This window comes from Hipposideros armiger, unplaced genomic scaffold, assembly GCF_001890085.2.
Source record: "Hipposideros armiger isolate ML-2016 unplaced genomic scaffold, ASM189008v1 scaffold_79, whole genome shotgun sequence".
NCBI lineage: Eukaryota > Metazoa > Chordata > Mammalia > Chiroptera > Hipposideridae > Hipposideros > Hipposideros armiger.
Window position 1 is genome coordinate 1,426,683 of NW_017731429.1, and position 22,668 is coordinate 1,449,350.

General features: G+C 46.5%; 1 protein-coding gene across 3 annotated transcripts in view; it reads left to right on the forward strand.

Moving 5' to 3' along the window:
* ME3 (malic enzyme 3) overlaps positions 1–22,668 on the forward strand; it is a 216,139-nt gene that overhangs the window by 125,255 nt on the left and 68,216 nt on the right. For 2 of the 3 annotated variants that reach the window (XM_019643516.1, XM_019643517.1), the window contains 2 exons: positions 6,579–6,654; positions 16,033–16,194. In XM_019643516.1, the coding sequence (XP_019499061.1) occupies positions 6,579–6,654; positions 16,033–16,194 (238 nt within the window). The remainder of the gene's footprint in view (positions 1–6,578; positions 6,655–16,032; positions 16,195–22,668) is intronic. The other variant, XM_019643518.1, reaches the window with a different exon arrangement.

The window sequence follows — 22,668 nt, forward strand, 5'->3', positions numbered from 1 at the left end:
TGACTTAGTTCTGAAGGCTAGAAGTCTGAAATCAAGGCATGGATAGGGCCATGCTTTGCTCTGAAATCTGTAGGGGAGAATCCTCCCTCTCCTCATCTAGCTGTGTTGCTTGCTGGCAATCCTTGACATTCCTTGGCTTATAGATGCATCACTCCAATCTCTGCCTCCATCATCACACGGCAGCCTTCTCCCTTTGCATCTCTGTCTTCACCTCGTCTTGTAGGACACCAGTCATATTAGATGAGGGCCCTCCCCAATGAGCTCATCTTAACTTGATTACATCTGAAAAGACTCTATGTCCAATTAAGGTCACGAGCACCTGGCATTAGGATTTCAATATATCTTTGGGGTGGGGAGTGTGTGTGTGTGTGTGGGTGTGGGGAATACAATTCAACCCATAACTGTTGGCCTAGAATTTTCTCTCACCCAGAAAATATTTGGGTATGTTATCATTCCATAGCATAAATGACCACTTTTCAGGTACCACTTAGGGAGCCTTTATCACACGCCAAGCACTATGCCACGTACCTGATACATATTATTTTATTTCATCCTCTCCTAGAAGCACTGTGAGGTAGGTTTTAATGTATATCCAGTTTGTAACTGAGAAAATAGAGGCCCAGATCTGTCTCATTTCAGTAGCCATGTCCTGGGCCACTCAGCATAACCTACACATACCTGCAATGCGTTTGGCACTATGCTAGGCCCTGGGGTTACGGCAGTGAACAAGGCAGGTGTTGTCCTCCCCTCATAGAACATACAATCTAGCGGGAGGAGATTTGCATTAAAGACACAATGTCCCAAATAACAATTACTAACTCTCAATGCCACAGCACCATTTCCAACCAAGGACTCTTTTCCTCTGCTGTCGGGCATCTGTTGTAGGAACAATGACTGCTGAGAAGAAGAGTAGTGGGAAGAACCCCCCCAAAGGAGGGCCCTCCCCTCTGCTTTAACCAGAGCTCCAGTATTTCGTTGGGCATCTCAAAAAGATTGTGTTGACCAGAGTGTACCACGACTGCATTACTCTGAGGAACAAACAGCTATGAAGCTTCAAGGCTTAAAACAAAGCTTATTCAGTGCTTCTGCATCATGTGCCTTTTGGGTCAGCTGGGGGCTGTGTTCTGTGAAGCCAGGTCGTCTGGAATTGTGCAGGTTGCTGTGGCAAAGAAAAAAGACAAGATGGTGAATCACACACTTGAACACTTCCACTCCAAAGTGCCACGTCAACCCTGTTCCAGGATGAACAGCCCATAAACAAATATGACTTTCTGGCCAAGTGAGTTAAGTACGTGAAAGAATAGAAGAGGCGCTGGGTGCAGTTTTTGTGGGACATGAATCTGTCCCTCCCTTTCTTGGGCCCTTACCCCAAAGCTCCACGTGAAAGGGGGCCACCCCACATCTCCGCCACCCCTGCTCTGCGGTGGTCAGTGGAACCTGATGACCTAGCTGACCACATCAGCTAAGAAAGACCTGTGTTCTGTCTACAAACTGAAGTAAGAAAGTCCAAACTTGTGAAAGCCAGAAGTCAGGGGACAGTAATTTAAAAGTATGTTCCAAAAAAAAAAAAAGAAGAAAATTCTCTGCAGGTTCCCTTTAAACAGCAACCTCCCAGGTATACATACCATATCATTTTAGGTACAGATACTTTATTTATTTGCAACTTTTCAGGAATATGCTGTATGTTATATAAAGCAGGGGTATGTATTCCTTTAAGCCCTGTATTCCATAGCTTGGCAGCTTACCATATTCACTATATATTTTTTCGTTCCCTCAAGTTCTAAAACTGTGTCCCTGAAGTAAACAGGAACAACTTAGGGGAAGTGATCAGTAGCTAAAATTATTTTTGCTTTTTTCCTGTTCCAGTTAGTAGCTATTCACAGCAAGAGGATCCCATGAGTGCCCATCTTCACAGCTCAGGACGGTCTGTTCTAGTTCTTCGGAGGAGTCATTAGCCTTGACAAATGCTGTGGTTACGTTACTCACAGCAGGATGTTCAGTGCCTTGGGACCCCCGGGGCAACCTATAATTCACTCAAAAGCGGGAAGTGTTTCTACGTCTCAGTAGAGCCAGGCCCAGGGCTTCCTGGAGCCTCCCACCTTCCTGCCTGCCTCCCTTTGTACCCCAGAGCAGGATAGCACCGCACCAGCTGTCAAAGGCCGTGCCTCCCAGGGCTTCATTCCTGCTGAGAGAAGATTGAAACAGACCCCGCTGTGGAATACAGACAGCTGCCTGGCACCTGAATTACTCCCCAATCCATCCGTAAAGGGCTGCCACAGGAAAGGAGAGAGAGGAGCGTGCTCGTGGAGAGCCTCACCTGAGCACCTCCTCTCAGACGGACCACTCTAGACAAGGTCAGACAGATACTGAGATTCACATGTCTACCGGCCTTTACAACGTGCAGAGTTTTCGCGAGCGCGCCTTGTTTGCTCCTCACCAGTTGCTCCATCATAGAGAAGGAGCCATTGCTCCCATTTTACTGATAAGACAACTAAGGCACAGAGAGGTGACGTGTCTGGCCCCAAATTACACACCTGAAAGAGCCACAGTTCTGGGATCCAAGAGACCTGTGTTGGATTCTCACCTCTACCTTTACATCTCTATCTCTTAGTCACATCTGTAGAATAAGGATGATGCCCACTTGATAGTGAGATAAAGTAATAAAGTGTCTCTGGAACAGAAGTACTCCAAAAAGCCTATTGGATGGGTGGGTGGAGGGATGGATGGATGGATGGATGGATGGATGGATGGATGAATGAATGAAAGAATGACTTAATGAATAAATAAATATTGCCCTTTTGTGACTTGCTTTCCTTTTCAGGCTGCGCTTGATCTCACTCTCATTGAATATTAGCTCTTGCAGGGAACATGGAAACATTTTAGTCCCAACTATGCATCACCAAAGGCCTTTCCATGTTGCCCCCACTCAGTGACCCACACAATGAAAGATTTTCTACCAAACTTTATGACTGCCTTCCTGTTTCACCACAAGCACATATAACTGTCAACAATGGCTCCTGACAAACATGCACATTGACTTAGGATAATTCTTGTTGAAATATGAATTAGTAATTAGCTACTAACATTTACTGAGCACGTACTCTGAGCCAGGTACCTCACTGGGCATTTTGCCAGCATTTGAATCCAGGTGGTGTGACGCCCGAGCCTGCACTCTTAACCGCTACGCCAACTCAGCAACACTGAAAGCCACCATTTGCTGAGGGCCAGCAGGCACGGGAATAAACTCTTTAAATATGCGTTATCTTACTTCATCCTTATAACAAAGGTAGGAAGTAGCTGGTGTCGTGTTCTCCATGTTACAAGTGAGGCACTGAAGCTTGAGGAGAGGATGTTAAACTTGTCTGTAGCCGTGTAGCTAGTGAATAGCAGAGGCGGGCTTTGAGCCAGGGGGTTGTGGTTGCGAAGTTAAGACATTTAACCCCAAGCCTGTGCTACGTTTCATCTGCCGTTGCTCTAAAAATTCACTTGAGTTCTTTTGCAGCCTCATCACTTTCAGTGCTCTGTGTTATTGGAATTTACTTGACTCTCCCTCTCTCAGCCTCAGAAATTCCCGTGGGTGGGAGGTCTCAGGGAACACCTAGAATTCTTCCTGAAGCGGCTAAGAAGGAATGCAGAGGACGGGGTGTCAGCGTTTCTCACATGATCAGAAACTCATGGGAGCAGAAATAAAAGTCACCCCATCCCCAGGCACTGCTGCAGAAAACAGTAACCCAAGTGAAAAGTGTCTAAACCTGAAAACAGGTTGCAGAGGGCCTTTTTCGGAGGTTTTTATCCTGACAGTATCTTCTTTCTGAGTTGGTTGAGGAGCAGTTCTGCCAGGAAATGGGTGGACGGGCACAAGAATCCTGCTGGAACCTGTAACCCATGTGTTTAGCATCGTAATCCCTCACTCTGCACATTTTATTTCCTTACCAATATGCGTCAAAGAAAAATACTTTTTTAGTGGCCCCAGTGCACACCTCTGTTTGGTACATTTCACTCCTCACCTCTCGCTGTTCGTGGGGAACTGGATCCCTGCAAAGAACAGGCAGTCTGGGTCCGTGGCGAGAGCACTGTCCTCAGCACCCTGGCTCAAGCAGGTTCTGCTGCTTATGAGCTGTGTGACCTCAGACAGGTCACCTCTCTGCCCTTCAGTGTTCTTGTTTATAAAATGAGGACTTTGGACTAGATACTTCAAAATCCCCATCCAAGACAACCCTTTGGGGATATGTAGAGTTGCAATTTAGATAATAGATGGAAAAGCGCTTTGAGAAGTGATTAAAATTTCAAATACATTTCAAAAGTGTTATTTTTGCAGCATGATCTCTGCAGAGCATGAAATTATACATGCAAAAAAGAGGGAGAGAAAAAAAAGGGTGTTTTGAAATATTGGTAGCTCAAATGAAATGTGAAAATATTCACCTTAAGCCTCCCTCCGCCCTCCCCTTATCTTCAACAAAGAAGGTCTGTTTGAATGCACCAGATAATTTCTGTAATCATCCTTTTCCTTTGTTTAGAATTAACCACACTGGAGCTTTGCTAAGGTCTAAAAGAGTGAAAGAGTGCCTGAATCTTATTCCTTCAGATGTGAGCTTTTTGCTAAGTATTACTAACCCTCTATCTGATAAGGGGAATGTCGAGAACCATGAGTGTTTGGGGAGGGACATTTCCACAGCAGGGCAGGGTTACAAGCTTCAAGAGGCTGGGAATGCGTCATTGGGATTAATTAGTGTGGACAAATGACTTCCCCAAAGTCACTCGGTGAGTCATCAGTGAGCCTGGGACTGGGACCCTCCAGCATATTGTTCCATGTGACTAGCTTTAGATGACCTGGAAGGAAATCACTTATGGATATTAGAGCTGCAGCTGTGGAAAAATAGGAACTGATGAAAATACACCCCTACCAAGACCTCTTCAGGCCATGCCTGGGAGCAGCAGCTGGTTTGAAGGTAGAGAAGGTTGGTTCTTTTAAAAAGTTCTAGGTTTGTCGGCCGATTGGCTCAGTTGGTTAAGAGCTCACTCAAGAGTGCGAGCTCTGAGCAACAGGGTCGCCAGTTTGATTCCCGGCCCAAGCTGAGCTGCCAACAGGTGGCAGGATAGCTCAGCTAAAAACAAACTAATTAGTTAAAAGTTCTAGGCTTATAGGCTCAACTTTTCCCATTTACCCTTCCACTGCCATCAAGGCAAGTACCCCTATTTAAACTTTAAGATGCAAACATGTGACTGCTTTCCTCATCCAGGGCAGCCCTTGAAGTTCGTTACTACCAATACAGTGTGATTTTTCCAAGCTCAAATTGCCTAGAGATGATCCTTAGAAACGAGTTCCAAGGAGCCAGCTTAGATTTTTTAGGGATTAATATAGTAAGACTGACTCCAAGAACGTCACTCTTTCTACTGTATAGAAAATCGATTGGAGACAGACAAGAGGGGATGTCACAGTTATCGTGGCACTTTTGGGAAGAGATATCAGGAGCTTGGACCAGGGAAGTGGTGTTCTGGATGAAAGAAGTGTATGAACCAGGAGCTATTTAGAAAGTAGGATTCAAGGACTTGGCAATGGGTTGTTTAAAAGGGGAGAGGAAAACGTCAAGGATGATTCCAGGGGGTTGGGATTATTAACTGAGATGTATGGGGGGTGGGGGCATGGGGATGGGGTAGGGGAGTGGGAGGAGTGGGGGTGTAATGTTCACTGAGAAAGGGAGCGTGGGAATAGAATCAAATTTATTTTAGGTCTTTGTTTGTCTTGTGTTTGAGTCACAGTGGTAGAAGATTAGATCATAAATACGTTTTGGACATGTTAAGTTTGAAGTGCCTGCAAAGAAACAGATACTTGCTATCCTCTGCACCACTACCCCCTGCCCTGCCCCTCCAGCCCAGTACACATATTCTCTCATCCCTGATCCCAGGGCAGAAGACTCAGGTCCACATACATGGTCTAAACATTAGACGTTCTAAATCAAGCTAATAAATTGTTAAGTAAAATATGTTCTAGACTCCTGTCTTTACAAATATACCTTCAGATGGTCAGGAAGGCCAGGTTTGAATTTTGAAAATTTCAGACTCTGGTGGTACAGAGAAAACTGGCTCACAACTGGCAGCCCACCCCTCTTCCCATTCCCACTGCAAGAGGCCTCAGGTCCATGTGTCTGGACACCCCAAGCCACATGTCCAAGTTCCAGTCATAGCCCCAGGCCTAGGGGTCCACCCACTGCAGTGTGGTCTGTACTCAGAAGAAGGGACCCAGAGAAGAGGCCCACACAGTCCCTGAAAACAGCTTTGGGGGCCGTTCAGCCAGAGAATCCTGGGGTCCTGTGTGCCTGGTCTAGAGGGAGGAAAGGGTGCTGCAGGCTGTGGTGAGCACAGACTCCATCCAGGTGTGCACATCTCCTTGCCCTGCAGAGAAGCGAAATGGAAGAGGACCAGAGCAGGGCCCTCTTAACTGTTGGAGCTTTGGGCAGGGAGCCCAAATGTGGCCTACGGGTAACATTAAGTGACAATGATACACAGGACCTATGGTCTTTGCTCTGCTCCTAGTCTGACTGCCTGGTTTCACTGTGTGTATGTGTTGTTTCTCCTAGTGGGCTGTTTATCACCATTCATGACAAGGGCCACCTTGCAACAATGATGAACTCTTGGCCAGAAGACAATATTAAGGTATGATCCTGCTTTCTGTGCTGTTGCTCTATTGTTGGGTGAATCCTTTCAGCCTGGACCTGGGTCCTTTCTAGCTACACAATGAGCCATTGCAACACTGAAGGCAAGACGTGCACCTTTTCCCAGACCATAGACCTTATCCAGCCAAGCATAAATGCATCACAAAGCATAGATTGGCATGAACCAGGCACACATGAGAAATTAACCTTTATTATTATTTTAATGTATTATTATTAATATGTTATAATTATTAACAGTAGTAGTGATAGTAGTAGTAGCCTGAAGACTTGTTCAGCATATAAGGAGTACTTACACTGCCAGTTTCCATGGTGGATATGGGGGAAATCAGACCTAGACCCTTTTCTCAAGTAACTGAATTTTCATGAGGAAAATAAGACAGAGACACAAAAACATCAACAAGGTGGAACTGATCAAAGGTAAGTAAGACACAGAAAGATCTGTGGGAGTTTAAGGAGGCAGAGATTGCTTTTAGCCTGAGGGGAATCTAGGAAGACTTCATGGGAAAGGTGACATTGGAACAGGGCCTTGAACTGAGGTGCCAAGTTGGACAGTTAGGCATTGGAGAGAGTAGGATGCAAGGTGGGGACATTCTGCAACCAAAGGAAAAGCTTATGATAAATGATACCTTCACCCCTGGTTGTACACAGCAGTGGTGGTGGTGGGGGGCGGGGGAGGGGGCGGAGGTGGAAGGGTGTACATTCAGAGTAACAAAATAAACCTGGCACTTCTTCCTGGAATAATCAATTTTACTGAAAAATATTTAAGGGAAAAATATTTTTTATGTAATAAACAGTATATACTATAAAATGCAAAATTTTTGTTAACTTTAAAATATAAAACACACAGCTTTGTAGAAACTTGTTAGCCTATGGTTACATCCCCAGATCTCCTGCCATAGAAATGTCTATGGAAGACTTTGAGAGGCTCAGGCATCTAAGATCATTGTCACTTTTACCAAAAAAAAAAAAGGGTTGAAGCAAAAATACAAAACATTTGCTGGCTGCTTAGTGAGGGCTTTCTGGCACATGAGCTGAGGAGGAGCTGGAGCTAACCAAGCCCAGTATAAGCACCTCTCGGGCACCATGGTGCTAGCACCATCCTGCCTCGACTGGGAGGCCGAAGCACTCCCCCACTCTCTCTTCTCCAGGGCCTCACTCCCTCTGTCCCTGAGCCACCCACGTCTCTCCTCCAGGCACAAAATGCAGCCTCTTTCTCCCTACCTCTCTCTATGTTCACTTTGACCTTCTTGGGGAATTGGTAGCATTCAGAACCACAGCAGCTAGGGCAGGACATTGGACTTGAGCCCCAGCCTCATGAAGAGCTCATTTTATCCATTTCTGTCCTCCTCACAGTTTAGTTAGAGAGACTGACCCAGAAGCAGTTACAGTAGATTTTACCCTGTGCTTCTCCTTCCTGCTTTTGTCTGCTTAGATTTCAGTTACGTGTTGGCCTTGGCCCTGAAGGTTTTGGTCCCAGTCCCAGAAAAAGCAAGTTTCCAGGGCGTGTCTAGGATGAACCTATAATAAAATCTTGAGGACATGAAGGGGTGCCAGCTCAGTCAATGGGAAGTTAACTCTAGCCTGCCTTATGGGGACATGGTGCTGAGGTCCTGCAAACTAATCTTTCTACTTTCCTGGACAGGTCAACCATGATGAAACCTTGTATACAATAGGTGATCAGTAGATGCTTGCTAAGTTGACTGAGCTCAGTTGACCAATATGATGAGCATCTTCTATGTACCAGGCACTGTGCCAGGAGTGGAGAGGTGGGGTTTCCACAAACACATAAGGTGCCTTTGTGCAAGTTACAAGGATATTAGAAAGAATAATGAAAAGACACCCCCTCTGAACCAGTAAAAACGGGGGGGGGGTCCTTCTTCCAGGCTGTAATGGGGGAGAGAGCTGCAGTCACGGGCTGGATTTCAGGTTGCAGTTGTTCCTCTTGTCAGGGCACAGTTTACAAAACTGCACCTAAGGTGCTGCTGTGAGGAATGCAGAATGAGAAAAACACAGACCCTGACCATACATTGCTTCTATGAATTCAAAATAGAACCTTAGCTGCCAAATATCCATTGACGCCAACAAACATATTTTAAGAATGTTTTAAGTTCTGAGTGCTAATTACTAGAAAGATGGAGACAGAAACGCTCGTGATTTTAGAGGAAGAGGAACTGGGGCTTAGGGTCACCCTCGCAGATGTGGGACTCGAGCAGGCCTCAAATCAAGAGATACACCCACAGCCTCTGGGGAAAGCGTAAGTGACACGAGAAGATCTGGGCCAGAGCGCATAACCCAGGTGCATTCAACAACTGTTTTGTAAACATTTACTCTGTAAGAGTTCCCTAGGAGTTGGGGGATAGAGAAGGTATGCAGGCCCAACCTCAAGGAGCTCACAGTCTACTTAGAGAGACTGACCTGGAAGCAATTACAGTAAACTGTGTCTGTGCTGCCAACGAGAGGTGCCAAGAGACAAGCAGCATACAGGTGACTGGCTGACCACTGGCCCTGCAGTACCCCAGAGTGGATGAGTGAAGGTCCGGGGCCACCTCCTCCCCTCCACTCTTTATTTCTGTCTCACTATGAAGAAACCCTGACGTCAGTCCCAGTAACTATGTAGAAGAATCAGCTCTGCCGTTGCAATCAGACAGACCTGGGTTCTGGCCTTGAATCTTTCAGTTACCTGCTATGTGTTCAGAAAACCTCTCTGATCTCTGTTTTCCAGTTGTGAAGGTTAACTATGATAAAGTCTGTACCAGAGTGAAGGGCAGGCACTTGAATGGATGGTGTCACTGCTGGAGGAAGGAGAGGTGGCCGTAGCACACACAGCAGTGCAGAGAAGAGATTGCAGAGGATTAAGGGCAGCTACGGAGAGGCCTCCCTAACTGGGAACCACAGGCCACAAATGGGCAGCCAGCTCACTTGGCCCCTAGACATGTTTGATGTGTCTCTCAGTGGTTTTTGAAAATTTCGAACTTGTAGGCAGCATTTTAAAATCAGGAGACTTCATTTAAGAACAAAATACAGTAATACCTTGGTTTGTGAGCATCATTCATTCTGGAAACAAACTATTCGTACTGCAAGACATCACTCATTTACCAAGTTAAAATGTATTAGAAATGTTTGCTCATCTTGCGAAACACTCGCAAACCAAGTTACTTGCAATCCAAGGTTTTATTGTACTTGGATTTCTGGTTTCTCTGGAAAAACCAGGTGCTCTGAATATTGGGCCCATAGTTTGGCATGTAAACAAGTCAATTAGGGCTGGTGGGGCTGCTCCCAGCTTGCCCCAGCGCCCACCCTGCCCTATCCACCAGCCTTATACTGGAGGGTCCTTCCTCCCCATCTACGGGGCTGCCCTTTCAAAATTTCAGAATGGGGGCTGGCTGAGTGGCTCGTTGGTTAAGAGTTGGCTTAGGAGCGCGAGCTCTGAGCAGCAGGGCCACAGGTTCGGATCCCACATGGGCAAGTGACACTGCTCTGTACAGCTAAGATGGTGAACAACAGCTCGACCTGGAGCTGGGCTGCCGTGAGTGGCTGGTGATGGCGTAGGTAGGCTGCAGTGGGGATGGCTGGCAGCGGGCGTGAGCTTTCGTGAGCTGCCCTGAGCTGCTGCGAGCAGCTGTCCAATGGCCAACGAGCGACTGCCTCACCCGGGAAGAGCGCAATGATAATACCAACATGGGCCAGTGAAGTAACGTCCTCCACAACTAGACTGAAGAACAAAAGGACAGCAACTCGTCTGTTCCCCTTTCCTGATTCCCCAATGCTGTTCCCTCCCCCAATTCCCCAATAAAATCTTTAAAAAAAAAAAAGTTCAGAATGCCCCAAGCTGCAGTCTTTCTTGTTTACTGGTATGTTTTCTCCAGTTACTTCAGAAAGAGGACATGCAGGTTTCCCTTCCTTAGGCTGGGAGTCTCTGCTCAGTATCCCTTTCGTCACTTTGGGGCTGATGCTGACCTCGCCTTTGTTATTTCATTAAATTCTCACAGTCACTGTGATCAGAGTGGAGTACAGAGTGCTTCCAAAACCCTCATTATTGTGGGCCCCGAACAATAGGCGAGGGTGTGTGTTTGCCCAGATGCGCCAGCTGAGGTTGTGACTGGCCCGTGGTTACCCACAAATTAGTGTTGATGCCCGCCAGATCCCTGCTGCTGAGCCCCCTCTACCCAGCAGCTGAGCAGAGTTTTTTATGGCCCAGGTATCTTTGGACCCTGGTGGTGTTGGCCACTTGGCTGGAGGAAGGGTTGTTTCAAAGGAGTTTCTGAATCAACTCAGAAGATCAAAGATGACTTTCGGTGGTTTCCCAGCCAGAAAGCAGAGCTACAAACTGAGATGTAAGAGAAGAACATTGCGAGGGAAGCGAAGCCACAGCCCAGGGCTGGGGGACACGAAGTTTTGTAGGCCCCTCCTGTTCGGGGAGGAAGGGGCGGACCAGGCTGCCCAGAGCTGTCCAGTACAAATCACAAAAAGGAGTGAGAACTGCCGTCCTGACTCTTTCCCACAGCGGCCATTGCCCGAGCACAGGAAGGCTCAGCAGAGAACAGCCCTCCTCCCAAACGGCTTTCCCGAGCTCCTAGATCCCCCTCCTCCCAGTCCCAACAGCTTAGGGAGGGAGGTGCTGAGTGGCAGCTGGGCAGTGGAGCCAAGGGACCATCCTCTGCCACTGGGCACCAGCCACTTAGGCGTTTAAACTTGGACCAGATGCAAGTACCAAGTGCCTGCTTGTCATGCACAAGCCCACCATGTGTTAAATCCCACTCTACTCAATGTCAGAAGTAGGATTTCCTGGGAAACAGGTTGAGATGGAGCTTAGCATATTAGGAGCATATTAGAGAGCACTCGTGGGATCAATGCCTCCAGGTGGAAAGGAGGCAGGATACAGCCTGGGCTGAGTGAGGTCTCAGGGAAGACTCAGTGAGCCCATGAGGAGGTTTTGGAGTTGGGATGGCCGTCAAGTCACCCTGAGTTGGGGTAAGGGAGCCGGGTCTTCATCTCCTGCACCCATCAGTCACTGGTCGCTGCCTTTGGAAAAATGAAATGGAATAGGGGAAATCCAAGAGTAGAAAAATGAGTTAGGAGACCACTGCAGTGGTCAAATGAGAGATGGATGGACTGATCCCAGGCCTTAGAATGAGGATGAAGATCATGGGACAGATGAGGAAAAAATATGGAGCAGGTCAAATCAGCAGAAGTTGGTGACCCATTGTCTGTGGTTGACTTATGACAGAGAGGTGTCCAAGTAGACTGGACAGTTCTGAGCCTGGGAGAAGGGAGGTAACCGAGGAAGGGAGGACAAAAGAAGTAAAATGTTTAAAAGAAATGAAAGGGAAAAGCATATTCATTTGGGTAAGGACTTAGGGACTGTTAGACAGCCAAGTGTCAATGTCCAGCGGACAGAGCTAAGTGCCTGCTTAGGAATGACACTAGAAGCTATTGGAATGGATGAAGAAGTCAAGACTAAAACGCTGTTGAGCTTCGCATTGACAGGCTTTTTTAAAAGCTGTATTTGCCAAGGCCTCCCCTTGGTTTTCCTTTCATTCACTCATTTAACAGATAATTATTGCGTGGTAAGGCTGAACTATAAATTCTAATATAATTTAATTATAAATTATAATGTATAATATTTGCTCCAATAATAATCATTATTATAATCATAAAAGCAGCACCATTCACTGATCACTTACTGTATACAAGGCATCTGGTTAAAATAAGGCATATATTATTTCATTGTATCTTTACAACAACCTGATGAGTTAGGTATTACTATTATTCCAATTTCATGGGAGATTAAAACAGAAAAGTTACCTGTTGACCCAAGATTACATATGGCAAATCATCAAGGGACATAGATTCAAACACTGGTTATCAGACTCCAAAACCCCTGCCATTAATTTTTAGGCTGTTTGGTGAGATAAAATGCTCACTTCAAAAAATTTAAATAAGAACCTAAAAGCTATCACCATCATATGTTTAAGTAGCAGACGTGGGGCTTGGCAAGCAGTAGGTACTTAGTAAATGTTTGTGGAAGGCATGCAGGCAAACAGGAAGGGTGAGCGGACCAAGTGAGTGGAAGGTACAAGTGCTAGGAGAAATCGCATTTGATTGTAATGGGCAAGATTGATTGTAATGGGCAAGATTTGTGCTGCTGGGAAAGAGAAGGACCTTCTAGCAGAGAGGAATATGGAGGCTGAGAGCTAAGAGCTTTTAGGGAATTGGGAGTGTATCTGGCAGGAGTGAGGAGCCCGTTTGGCTAGACCAGGGGTCGGCAAACTTTTGAGATGGAAGAGCCAATCCTGTCCCTCACAACAATTTAAAAATTATTTGAGAGCCATAAAACAAATGCAATCACCATTATGTGAATAATATCCTTTAAAATTTTTATAAATGAAACTAGAATAGTTTTATTTTCATTTTCAGTTTTACTTCAGAGTCACATGTACGTACCCCAAAGAGCCACATGTGGCTCGCGAGCCGCAGTTTGCCGCCCCTGCACTAGACTATGCAATTTTATGTGCAGATGAGTAGCAGGAAACAAGTTTCAAAAGGTATGTTGGGTTAGGGGTGACCAGTTAGCTCAATGGGTTAGAGTGTGGTGCTGATAACACTAAGGTTGCTGGTTCGATCCCCACATGGACCACTGTGTGCTGTGCCATCCTTAAAAGAGTCAACTATGCCATTGTAGCATGAAAACAATATGTAACCAATGACCGTGGCTGTTCCCCAATAAAATAAAATAAAAAAAGGTATGTTGGGTTCAAGTCATTAAAGTGTTAGGCATTTTGAACTCTATTTTATGGACAGTTAGAAGTCACTAAAGGTCTTTGAGACTGGGGATGGCATAATGAAAATGGGCTCCTGATACAATGAATCTAACAATGGTTGGCAGGAGAGATTAGAAGAAATATGAGAGTGTGGTTGTGAAGCTGTTGCAATAACCCAACCATTAGCATGGTAGGATGAAGAGTGGATGACAGGTGGAGGTGAGACATTCCCTCAGAGGGGCCGGAATGCAGTAAAGAGCCCTCTGACATTTCCAGGCTGGGAGGGCATCATGGCAGAGCCCCTCACCAGAGCTATAGGGTTAACACCCTGGAGCAATAGTTGATTTTCTCTGTTTAACTCCTTGTCACTCACTGCCCCTTGGCAGAAAGAAATTCTAAGGGAATGAGAACCAGAAAAAGGAAGCTTTGATTACGAGAGATGGTTGAGAAACAACCAGAGTTTGGGTACCCAGGGGCAGCACGAGGGCACAGGCTCCACCTGGGAGAGCTGCCAGGAGGCGGTCAGAGGCAGGAGAGGGCCTGAGACAGGGCAGGACTTTGCTGAGAGCACAGGCACTTTAACCAGCCAAATGGAGTAGAAGGATCCCTGAGCCAGGAACCCAAAGCCTGATTAGAACCCCGACCTGCCACATATACAAGCAAGGTGACCTTGGTAAGTCATCTAATCTAAGATAAATGCTGTGGAAACATTAAGTCCAGCGCCGGCACGTGGCTGATACTTAAATATGTATAGAACATGAAGGTCTAAGAGCTCCAGTTTGCTCACCTGGGAAACAGATAACAATCTCAGATCTGCCTACCTGCCAGGGCCATGGGGTCGGGTGACTTGTGGATTGTGGGAGCACTCTCCATAGAGGCAGGCAGCAGACCAATCTAAGGGGCATTGGTGATCTTCATGGGTCTGTTGCGCTCACCCCTTTTTCAGAAGCAGAAGAGTGTTTTTAAGAATCTCTATACCTATTTCTACCAAAAGGCAGCACCGCCTTGTGTGTGTGTGCCCCTGGAGAGAGAGAAAAAATGAGAAGATGCCAGGGACCCTTTGGGTACTGGATCATAAACTCTTCCAAGGCAAGGATGAGTCTTCATCTGTTTATCCCCAGTGCACCCAGCATTGTACCTTCACAGATCAAACTGACCTCTATGGTCCTCTTGGTCAGCACGCTTGAGGCCAACCAGGACATCCATAGCTCAGAACTGGTCCTAAGTCTGACCCAAATGCAGGTTCCAATGGAGGGATGGGTAGCCCCTTAAACTTAACTCATTTAGAGATGGAGGGCACCAGGGATGGTGAGCAGATTGGGGTGACCTACAAACAACTTCACTGTCACCCTGAGGGGTTTTCCTTGGCCTGACATTCAAGGCCCTTCACAGTCTGACTCCTGCCTGGTTTTCCATTCTCTCCTTTCATGCGACCTGCACCCTTACACACAGCCTACCCCCCCCCGACACACACACACACACACACACACACACACACACACACACACACACCTCTCCCCTGGATCTTAATTTCCTTTTGCATCCAATGCCTTTCTCCCCAGCCACACCTTCAGTGGACAGTCTTCACCTGTCCAGTTCTGGCACATATGTCCTCTCATCCATGAAGTGTTAGCCTACAGGAAGTAACTCTCCCTTCTTTCAATCTCTGCTGCCGTTGGTCTATTCTGCTACACTCACGCCTTCCTCCCGGAGTTACAAATATACATGGTCCATCTCCTTTTCGCCCCTTAGTTCTTCAAGGGCTGGGTCCATGTATATTTGTTTTTACAGATGAGCAAACTGAAGCTCCTTTCCCTAGGATCTGGCAGAGTGTCTTATGCCAAGTAGGCGCTTCATCAATATGTATTAAATAAATGAATTAATGAATATCCATCATAATCAAATAATCATGTCCATCATTGCCATCAGCTTCATCAGCATCTGTTAATTCGCAGTAGGTAAGCTTTGAACTAGAACCACGTCTACTACCTCATAGGCACTCAGTGGTTATTTGCCAGGACACAAAAGGAATCCCAGTAAGCTTGAGAACTCTCCTGGTTTCATGTGAAATAGGGACCATAGCAGAGGTCACAAGGAGCTCTGTCTTTTGCAGATTGGACTTCCTCTATCCCAGGAGCAGGCTCAAGAGCATTTATATTGGTTTCTAAACACTGGAGGTGTGGCACCAGCATGAACACTTGTTTTTCATTATGTCCTTCCCTCCCTGTCTCCCCAGCCCCCGATCTCAAGCTAAGAGCATCTGCTTGGTTTTTTTGAGGGATAGTGACGAGATGTATTTTCCCTCCAGCTGTTTCTGCAGCCCCCTACCTGAACCTCTGAATGCAAGGCAGGTGTGTTTTTGTCGTCTCCCCTCAGTGGGGGGTCTCACCCGCCTGCCAGAAATGAGAGTGGGATGGGAGAGAGACCAGCCACCTGCAGCTGAATGAATCCTTTGGCCTCATCCCAGACAAGCTGTTTCATCCCTCAGCAGAGGCAGTGAGCATCCAGGTGTCAGGCCTGACAGCGAAGGGCTGTTAAAATGAGCACTTGGTCACAGAAGGTGCTGTCCCTGATTGATGGCCTCCTTTCTTTTCTAGGCAGTGGTGGTGACTGATGGGGAGCGTATCCTGGGCTTGGGAGACTTGGGCTGCTACGGCATGGGCATCCCTGTGGGCAAGCTGGCCCTGTACACTGCGTGTGGAGGGGTCAATCCACAGCAGTGCCTCCCCGTCCTGCTGGACGTCGGCACCAACAACGAGGTAACGCATGGCCAGGGCCAGGAACTCTGGGCCAGAAGGTGGCAGCGGGGACGGGGTGGGGAGAACCTTTGTGTGACGGTTATATCTACAAAGCATCAGGCCATTTCTCTTCTGGGTCCCCTTCCCCAGGGCACCTCCCCTACACTGCTGTGGCGTGGAGGCCCTTTCTCTCCCCTCTCGCCCATCCCACTCTCCCAGCCCCCTGTTCTCCCCTAGCCACTGCTGGGTCGTCTTGCTCCTCTATCCCCTGAGGCCGCCCCCTCAACCATGATCCCGGCTTGGGCTTTCTTTGCTTCCTTGCTCCACTCATCCAGGCAGCTTCCATTGTCCTCAAGGCTTCTCTCTGATCCATCAATGAAGAGGGCCACTGATGGAGGTGGGAGTGGCTGCCGGACTGTGTTTTTTGAGCATTTTAAAGGCAAGCTGCCTCAGTAAAAGAATTCAAACTAAAGCACCAGGGCTGAAATGTCTGGCTCAGGCAGATGAGTGTCCTGCGAACCCAGGGAGAGAGACTGACCCAAGCTGCGGGTGAGATCCTGAGGGATTCCTGGTGGTTGAGGATTTAAGGAACTCAATCCCCAGTCCTGAGTGTATCTGCTCTGGGTACCGCCACCCTGGGACACAGTATCTGTGCATATCTGTGGTCTCAGCTCTGTGTCTATTTGTTAGAGAACATGAAAAATAACCAAGAATTCCTTCTTAATGACATTTATCTCTGAGTTTTAAATGGGTGCATGTTCATCTTTTAAAAATTTCCACAATCCAGAGAAGTATTAAAATAAAACATCAGTCACACAAGCAGTACTAATCATTGTTTACATTTTGGTATATTTCCTTCCAACCTCCCCCCACCCCCAAAGCATTTATAAAGACAGAATTGGGTGTATACTGCATATACAGTTTTGCATTCTGCTTTGTCAAATGTAATGTATGTCATCAGTTTTCTCCCAGGTCATTAGCCATTCTTCCACAATGTCATTTTAATAGCTACCTGGTCCGTCGTAATTTACATAAGAAACCCTCCACTGTTGGACACTTAGGTGGTTTCTAGTCTTCTTGCTGTTATAATTGTGCTCTGATCCTCATTTTTGCAGTTCAGTCTGTTTCCATCTCTGATTGTTGCCTAAGGATAAATTTCTAGAAATGGAACTATTGAGGCAAAAGAAATGGTAATTTTTTTAGATTCTTGATTCATATTGTCAGACAGGTTATACTTATTTGCATTCCGTGGTGATCTCCCTCAAGAAAACTTGCCATGATTCTTTGTAAGACTTCCTCTTTCCTGGACACCACACGTCCCCATTCCTAAACAGAATGATCAAACGAGGGGCAGGGGGCAGACCTTGCTTTAGAGCTGGGAAATAATGGGGAGGGGAGTGGGATGAGGTAGAACAAGGGGAGAGGGACAAGTACTGAACTGGGAAGCAGAGAGGCTGGTCCCAGTACTGCTGACAGCCAGGTGAGTCCCCGCCCCTATGTAGACTTGATCCCCTTCCAGTACAACGAGGAATGGGACTAGATTGCTGCATGTCCTTCCATCCCTATAGCTCTTCTCCATATTCCTCTTTACCAACCTAGGAGATGGAAGACTGTATGGTGGTACCAGTCTTAGAGTTGCCCATCAAGACCAGTCTTCAGGGTTGGCTCTGCACTGGAGATCCCTCCCCCAGCCAAACTCCTGGATTTGCTGAAATTGTCCCTCAGCCACAAAGAACAAATGTAGAACTGTTACCAAACTCAGGTTCAGTGCCGCTTGCTGCCCGAACAGTCCAAAAAAACTAGTGACAAGGGTTGGTGAGGAGACAGGCGTCCTTTATTCTAGATGCCAACAGCTAGGAAAGATGGCAGACTCGTGTCTGAAAAAACCACCTTCCCCGAGCCGAAATGATTAAGAGGCTTTATAGGCAGGTAAATGGGAAAGAACAAAGGAAAGCAGGCCTCAGGGCTAATATTTGAGAAGTCTTCTCCTGGGGTCTTCTCAGGCCTCAGGTCTGCCTCAATGTTATCTTCAATCTTATTGTCCATAGCCATCTGCGGAAAACTGCTAGGGAGTTGAGATCTTGGGTCCCCGACATCCAGGCACCTGAGGATTAAAGAAGCTGCTCTTTTCAGGTTAGGATTTTTGTTAACTAACAAGGTATGGGTAGCCTTGAAAAAGGGAACAAGCAGAGTTCTTCAGTTAATCTGTGGAAGGAGAAACAAAGAGGAAACAGCTGAATGTCAGGATGGATCAAACTGCAAACGAGCTAAGTTTAATTGTATTATTGATCTACCACATTTCACCCTTACAGAGCCACGCATGCATGTAGCAAACTTTTAGTTATTATTCCTATCTGACACCTCTTGCTGTGCTCCAATAGGATTTAATTGAGACCTTCATTCTGTCTCCTAAATGCTGGCTGTAGGCAAGACATGGAACAGCATGAGTTTGATTCTGAGGCCCCTATATCCCCTGGAAATGTGTTGATTGCCTCTAGCAGGTGCATTAAGATCTTCTGTCTTTGGAAGATCCAGCACCCAGCAATGACGTGCTGAAGTTTAGAGCTGGACCCAACCTATAACAAACCCTCCAAGGAGGATGGCAGAAAACCACAAGTAATCATGGCCAGGCCCTTCACACACACCACGCTGTTTAAGCCTGACAATAACCCTGTGAGCGGAGCATGGGTTATTGCTCTCTTTTTACAGTTGAGGAAACATAGGTGCAGAGAGATTAATTAACAAGATCTGCTAGAAGTGGCAGGGCTGGGACCCTAATCCACACCTGCACCCCTCTCTCCACACCCCACCCCACCACCTGCCTAGATTTTTGTTTATAACTAAAGGCCATTTCTTGATTTTTAGAATTTTTATTACTAAAGTAACTTTAAAACATTATTCAAAATCTTGAAAGAAAATGAAATGGCATTTCTCCCACAATTGCTACATGGTGTTCCCATCTAATAATTGTCTATGTATAGAGATGTAACTATTACCTAGTTGTAATCATGTGCCCATCATTTTGTTCTAATTTTTTCAATGAAGACTGTTATGTGAACACGTTCTCGTTACTTATTTAAGAAACGTTAAATGTATTTATTGACATTTAAATGTATCTATTAAGTTTATTTATTGAGTGTTTAGTAGGTGTTGGGCACCCTGCTAGGCATGAGGGGGATAAATGAGAGCCAAGCGTGGGTAGAGTACTCTAGTTGTCAGTGTTTCAACACTGTCACCTAATTGATCATTTTAATGGCTCATGTGTCACATGTATTCAAAGTGTCTGCTTCTCCCTCTTGGGCTTTCAGCCTCTGACTCACCTCTCCCTTCTGGGTGTGGAAGGGAGGAAGCTTCCCCTGGGCCTCTCCCTCCTGTCAGGAAGGACCAGAGTATTCCTCAACCGACAGGTGGGAGCACAGCCTGACCTGCCCTTGCAACACTGTGGAGGTGACAGAAAGCAGTTCTCACCCAATCCAGTAAGACCAATACCAGTATCTGCAATAGAACTATGCCGGGCATTGTTCTGTGTACTTTTATATATTTGAATCTCATTTAATTCTCACAACAGCTAGAGGAGATATTGTTCTCCCCATTTTGCAGATGAAAAAAATTGAGACTGAAACATGTGAGCTACTTACCCCAGGTCTCACAGCTCTAAGTGTCAGAGCTGGGATTTGAACCCAGGTCTTTCTGGCTGCAGAGCTGCCTTGTCTTTCATGGCACACCACTCTGAGGGGTCAGGTATTTGTGTTACAGACTGGGTGATGAAGACTTGAAAAGTAGGTGTTTCACATAGTCGGGGTCCATGAACACTCAGGATCAAGTCAGGGTGTACTAATGTTATTCCCACAACACCCTTGCTCCAAACAAAGGTGATCTCCTAACAGACCCTCGTCAAGAATCTCAGGTCACAAAAATCCAAAGTTGTAAAGTGGCCAACATTGGGAAGATAGTGATTCATCTCTTTTCAAATGGAATCACTGCGTGATCTCACACACTACAGTTTGTTTCTGTAAAAAAATTAAGTAATTTGCAAGCTATTTCCCCCAGAAGTCTTGGGGCACTCTCTCTCCCAGAGCAAGCCATAGCAATAAGAGAGGGGAGCTCAGCCTTGCAACTTTCATCTCACGTGTCGGTGCAGGGAGGGTGCTGTTGTGATGGTTCTTAGTGTCAGGACAACTAGACCATCTGTGTGCTTGTCTCTATAAAAACTCTTGAGGCAACAGGAGCTTTGCAGGCAGAGAAAATACCCTCCAGGCTTCCTGTGGAAGGAAAACATCTGCTGTCTACAACCCTGAAACTCTGAGTCACTTTTACCTGCTGACACCAAGGAGATTTGGAAAAATAAATATGTGAGGCATTGAGCCCATGAAGAAGGGACAGTCTATGATTAAGCTCCAAATGGGGCACAGCATGGGAGCCCCTCGCAGTTAGGCAGCGCACCTGCTCCTGGCCCTCCATCACGGCTGTGTGTGGATTGCTTTGTGCATTTTGTTTCATCCACACACAGCAGACAGGGTCAAAGGCTGTTTTTGGAGGAGACCTGCAATACTTCTAGTTCAGCCACTTGTTTCACACAGGAAAAGGGGCCCCAGAGCAGAAATGGCTTCCCCCAGGTTTGAGTCCGAGCCCGATGCTCGTCCCACTCTATGCTAATGGTTCCATGGAGCAACCTGGGGGGCTTGGCTTTCAAATGGCCCCTGAGCCCTTAGAGGGCTTCTTCTGGCAGGAGTCTAGAGGTTTGATGGATTCACCTCCCAACAAGATGCTGTGTGAGTCTCGGTGGAACTGACTGATGGGGGGATGAAGGACAATCATGTCAGCCTGGTGGGGAGACAAACATGGGGGCAGAGGATCAACAGAGCTTGGCAAACGGTACCTTGGGGGTGTTACTGGATTGCTGAGGAAGCAAGGGCACCCAGGTGGTGTAAAATGGTTTCTTCACCTCTCGATATCCTCTCTATTGCAGCTAAGAGTCAGCATTCACCATGTGTTGCCATCAGAGGCACTCACTCTCTGAACACATGTGATCCATGAGGGTGCCCTTCCTAGGATCTGTGTAGCTTATCCTTGGGCTTAACTGAGCTTCCAAAGAAATGCATGGTAGATATAACTGCTACCCTAAGGGGGGCAGTGCACTGTATCCGCAGTGTGAACCCAATGCCAAGACTTCTCCTGACCTTTAATGCTCTCTGTGTAACATCTTCATGTGCCTGTTGCTACACAAGATAAATATTATTCCAAACCAGGAGGTTCATCTCTCTTCCAGCTTAAATCCAGTGCTCAGTGACATGACAAGTGAAGAGGAGGAAACCATTTTGTTTTTCATAGCATTTCATCTCCAAGAAAAACCTCAGGAAGTCAGAGCTGGGCAGATAGCCATAAAGGGCATATTCAACTCCCACAGCAGAGGAGAAAGTTTTGGTTCACCTGCTTTGGACAAAGGCCTTAGCCTAAAGTTATAGTTATAGACTTACTTAGTTCCAAACCTGGTAACACTCTAACACAGGGGAAACAGCCAGGCTCGGAGGTGAGTAAGCTGGTCCTACCTGGGAAGACCCCTGGTCTAGAAGCCATCATGTTTACCCTGATGCTCCCACCAAATTTGCTTTGTGATCTTGGCAGCTCATTTAACCTTTCTAGAGCCACAAAAATGCATTTGGAGAAAGTCAAGCCAGGTGATTTCAAAGACATTTGTAATTCTTAATTCAGCATCTCCCTAGCCCAATCCTAGAATTCATGCAACTCTCATTATAAATGCATTTTAAAGGTCATGCCATGAGCCAATACTGTAGAAATCACTGGGGAGACACAGACAAATAGGGCTGCTTTCCTCAAAGACTTTGCATTATGCAATAGAGATTCACCACTATCCTCAACTGACAGAGGAGAAAAATGAAGGTGGAGAAGTTAAATATCGTGCCCAAAATCACAGAACTAGTTAAGCGACAGAGCCTAAGTTCAAGCCCAGAGCTCCTTCTGATTCTAAAGCCAGGCCATACTAAGGGTACCCATGGGGACTCCCTGACCAGGGCCCCCAGGCCCCACAGTGCCCTCCCCTCATCAGTACACTGTGCCAGCTTCAAGGTTCCTTCTGCCTCTCTTGATTAGGGTTACCAGATTTACCAAAGGAAAATGTAGGATACCAGTTAAATTTAAATTCCAGATAAAAACCTAATCAATTTTTAGCATAAGTACATTCTATGTAATAGTTGGGATACATTTATACTAAAGAAAAAAAATTACTGCCTATCTGAAATTCAGATTTAACTGGGCACCCTGTATTTTATCTGGCAAAGGTACCTGCTAAAAACTTTCTTAACCATTATTTGAGGATAGAGGAAGGCTGCATGGAGAGAGATGCAGGCCAGGTAACAGTCCCACACCTGGCTGACCGTCGGCCTTACAGCCAGATCACTTGGTGGGACACAGGGCAGAGCATGGACGTCTTGTTTTATGTCGTGCCAAAACAGCCCAGGGGAGTGCCACCCTCTG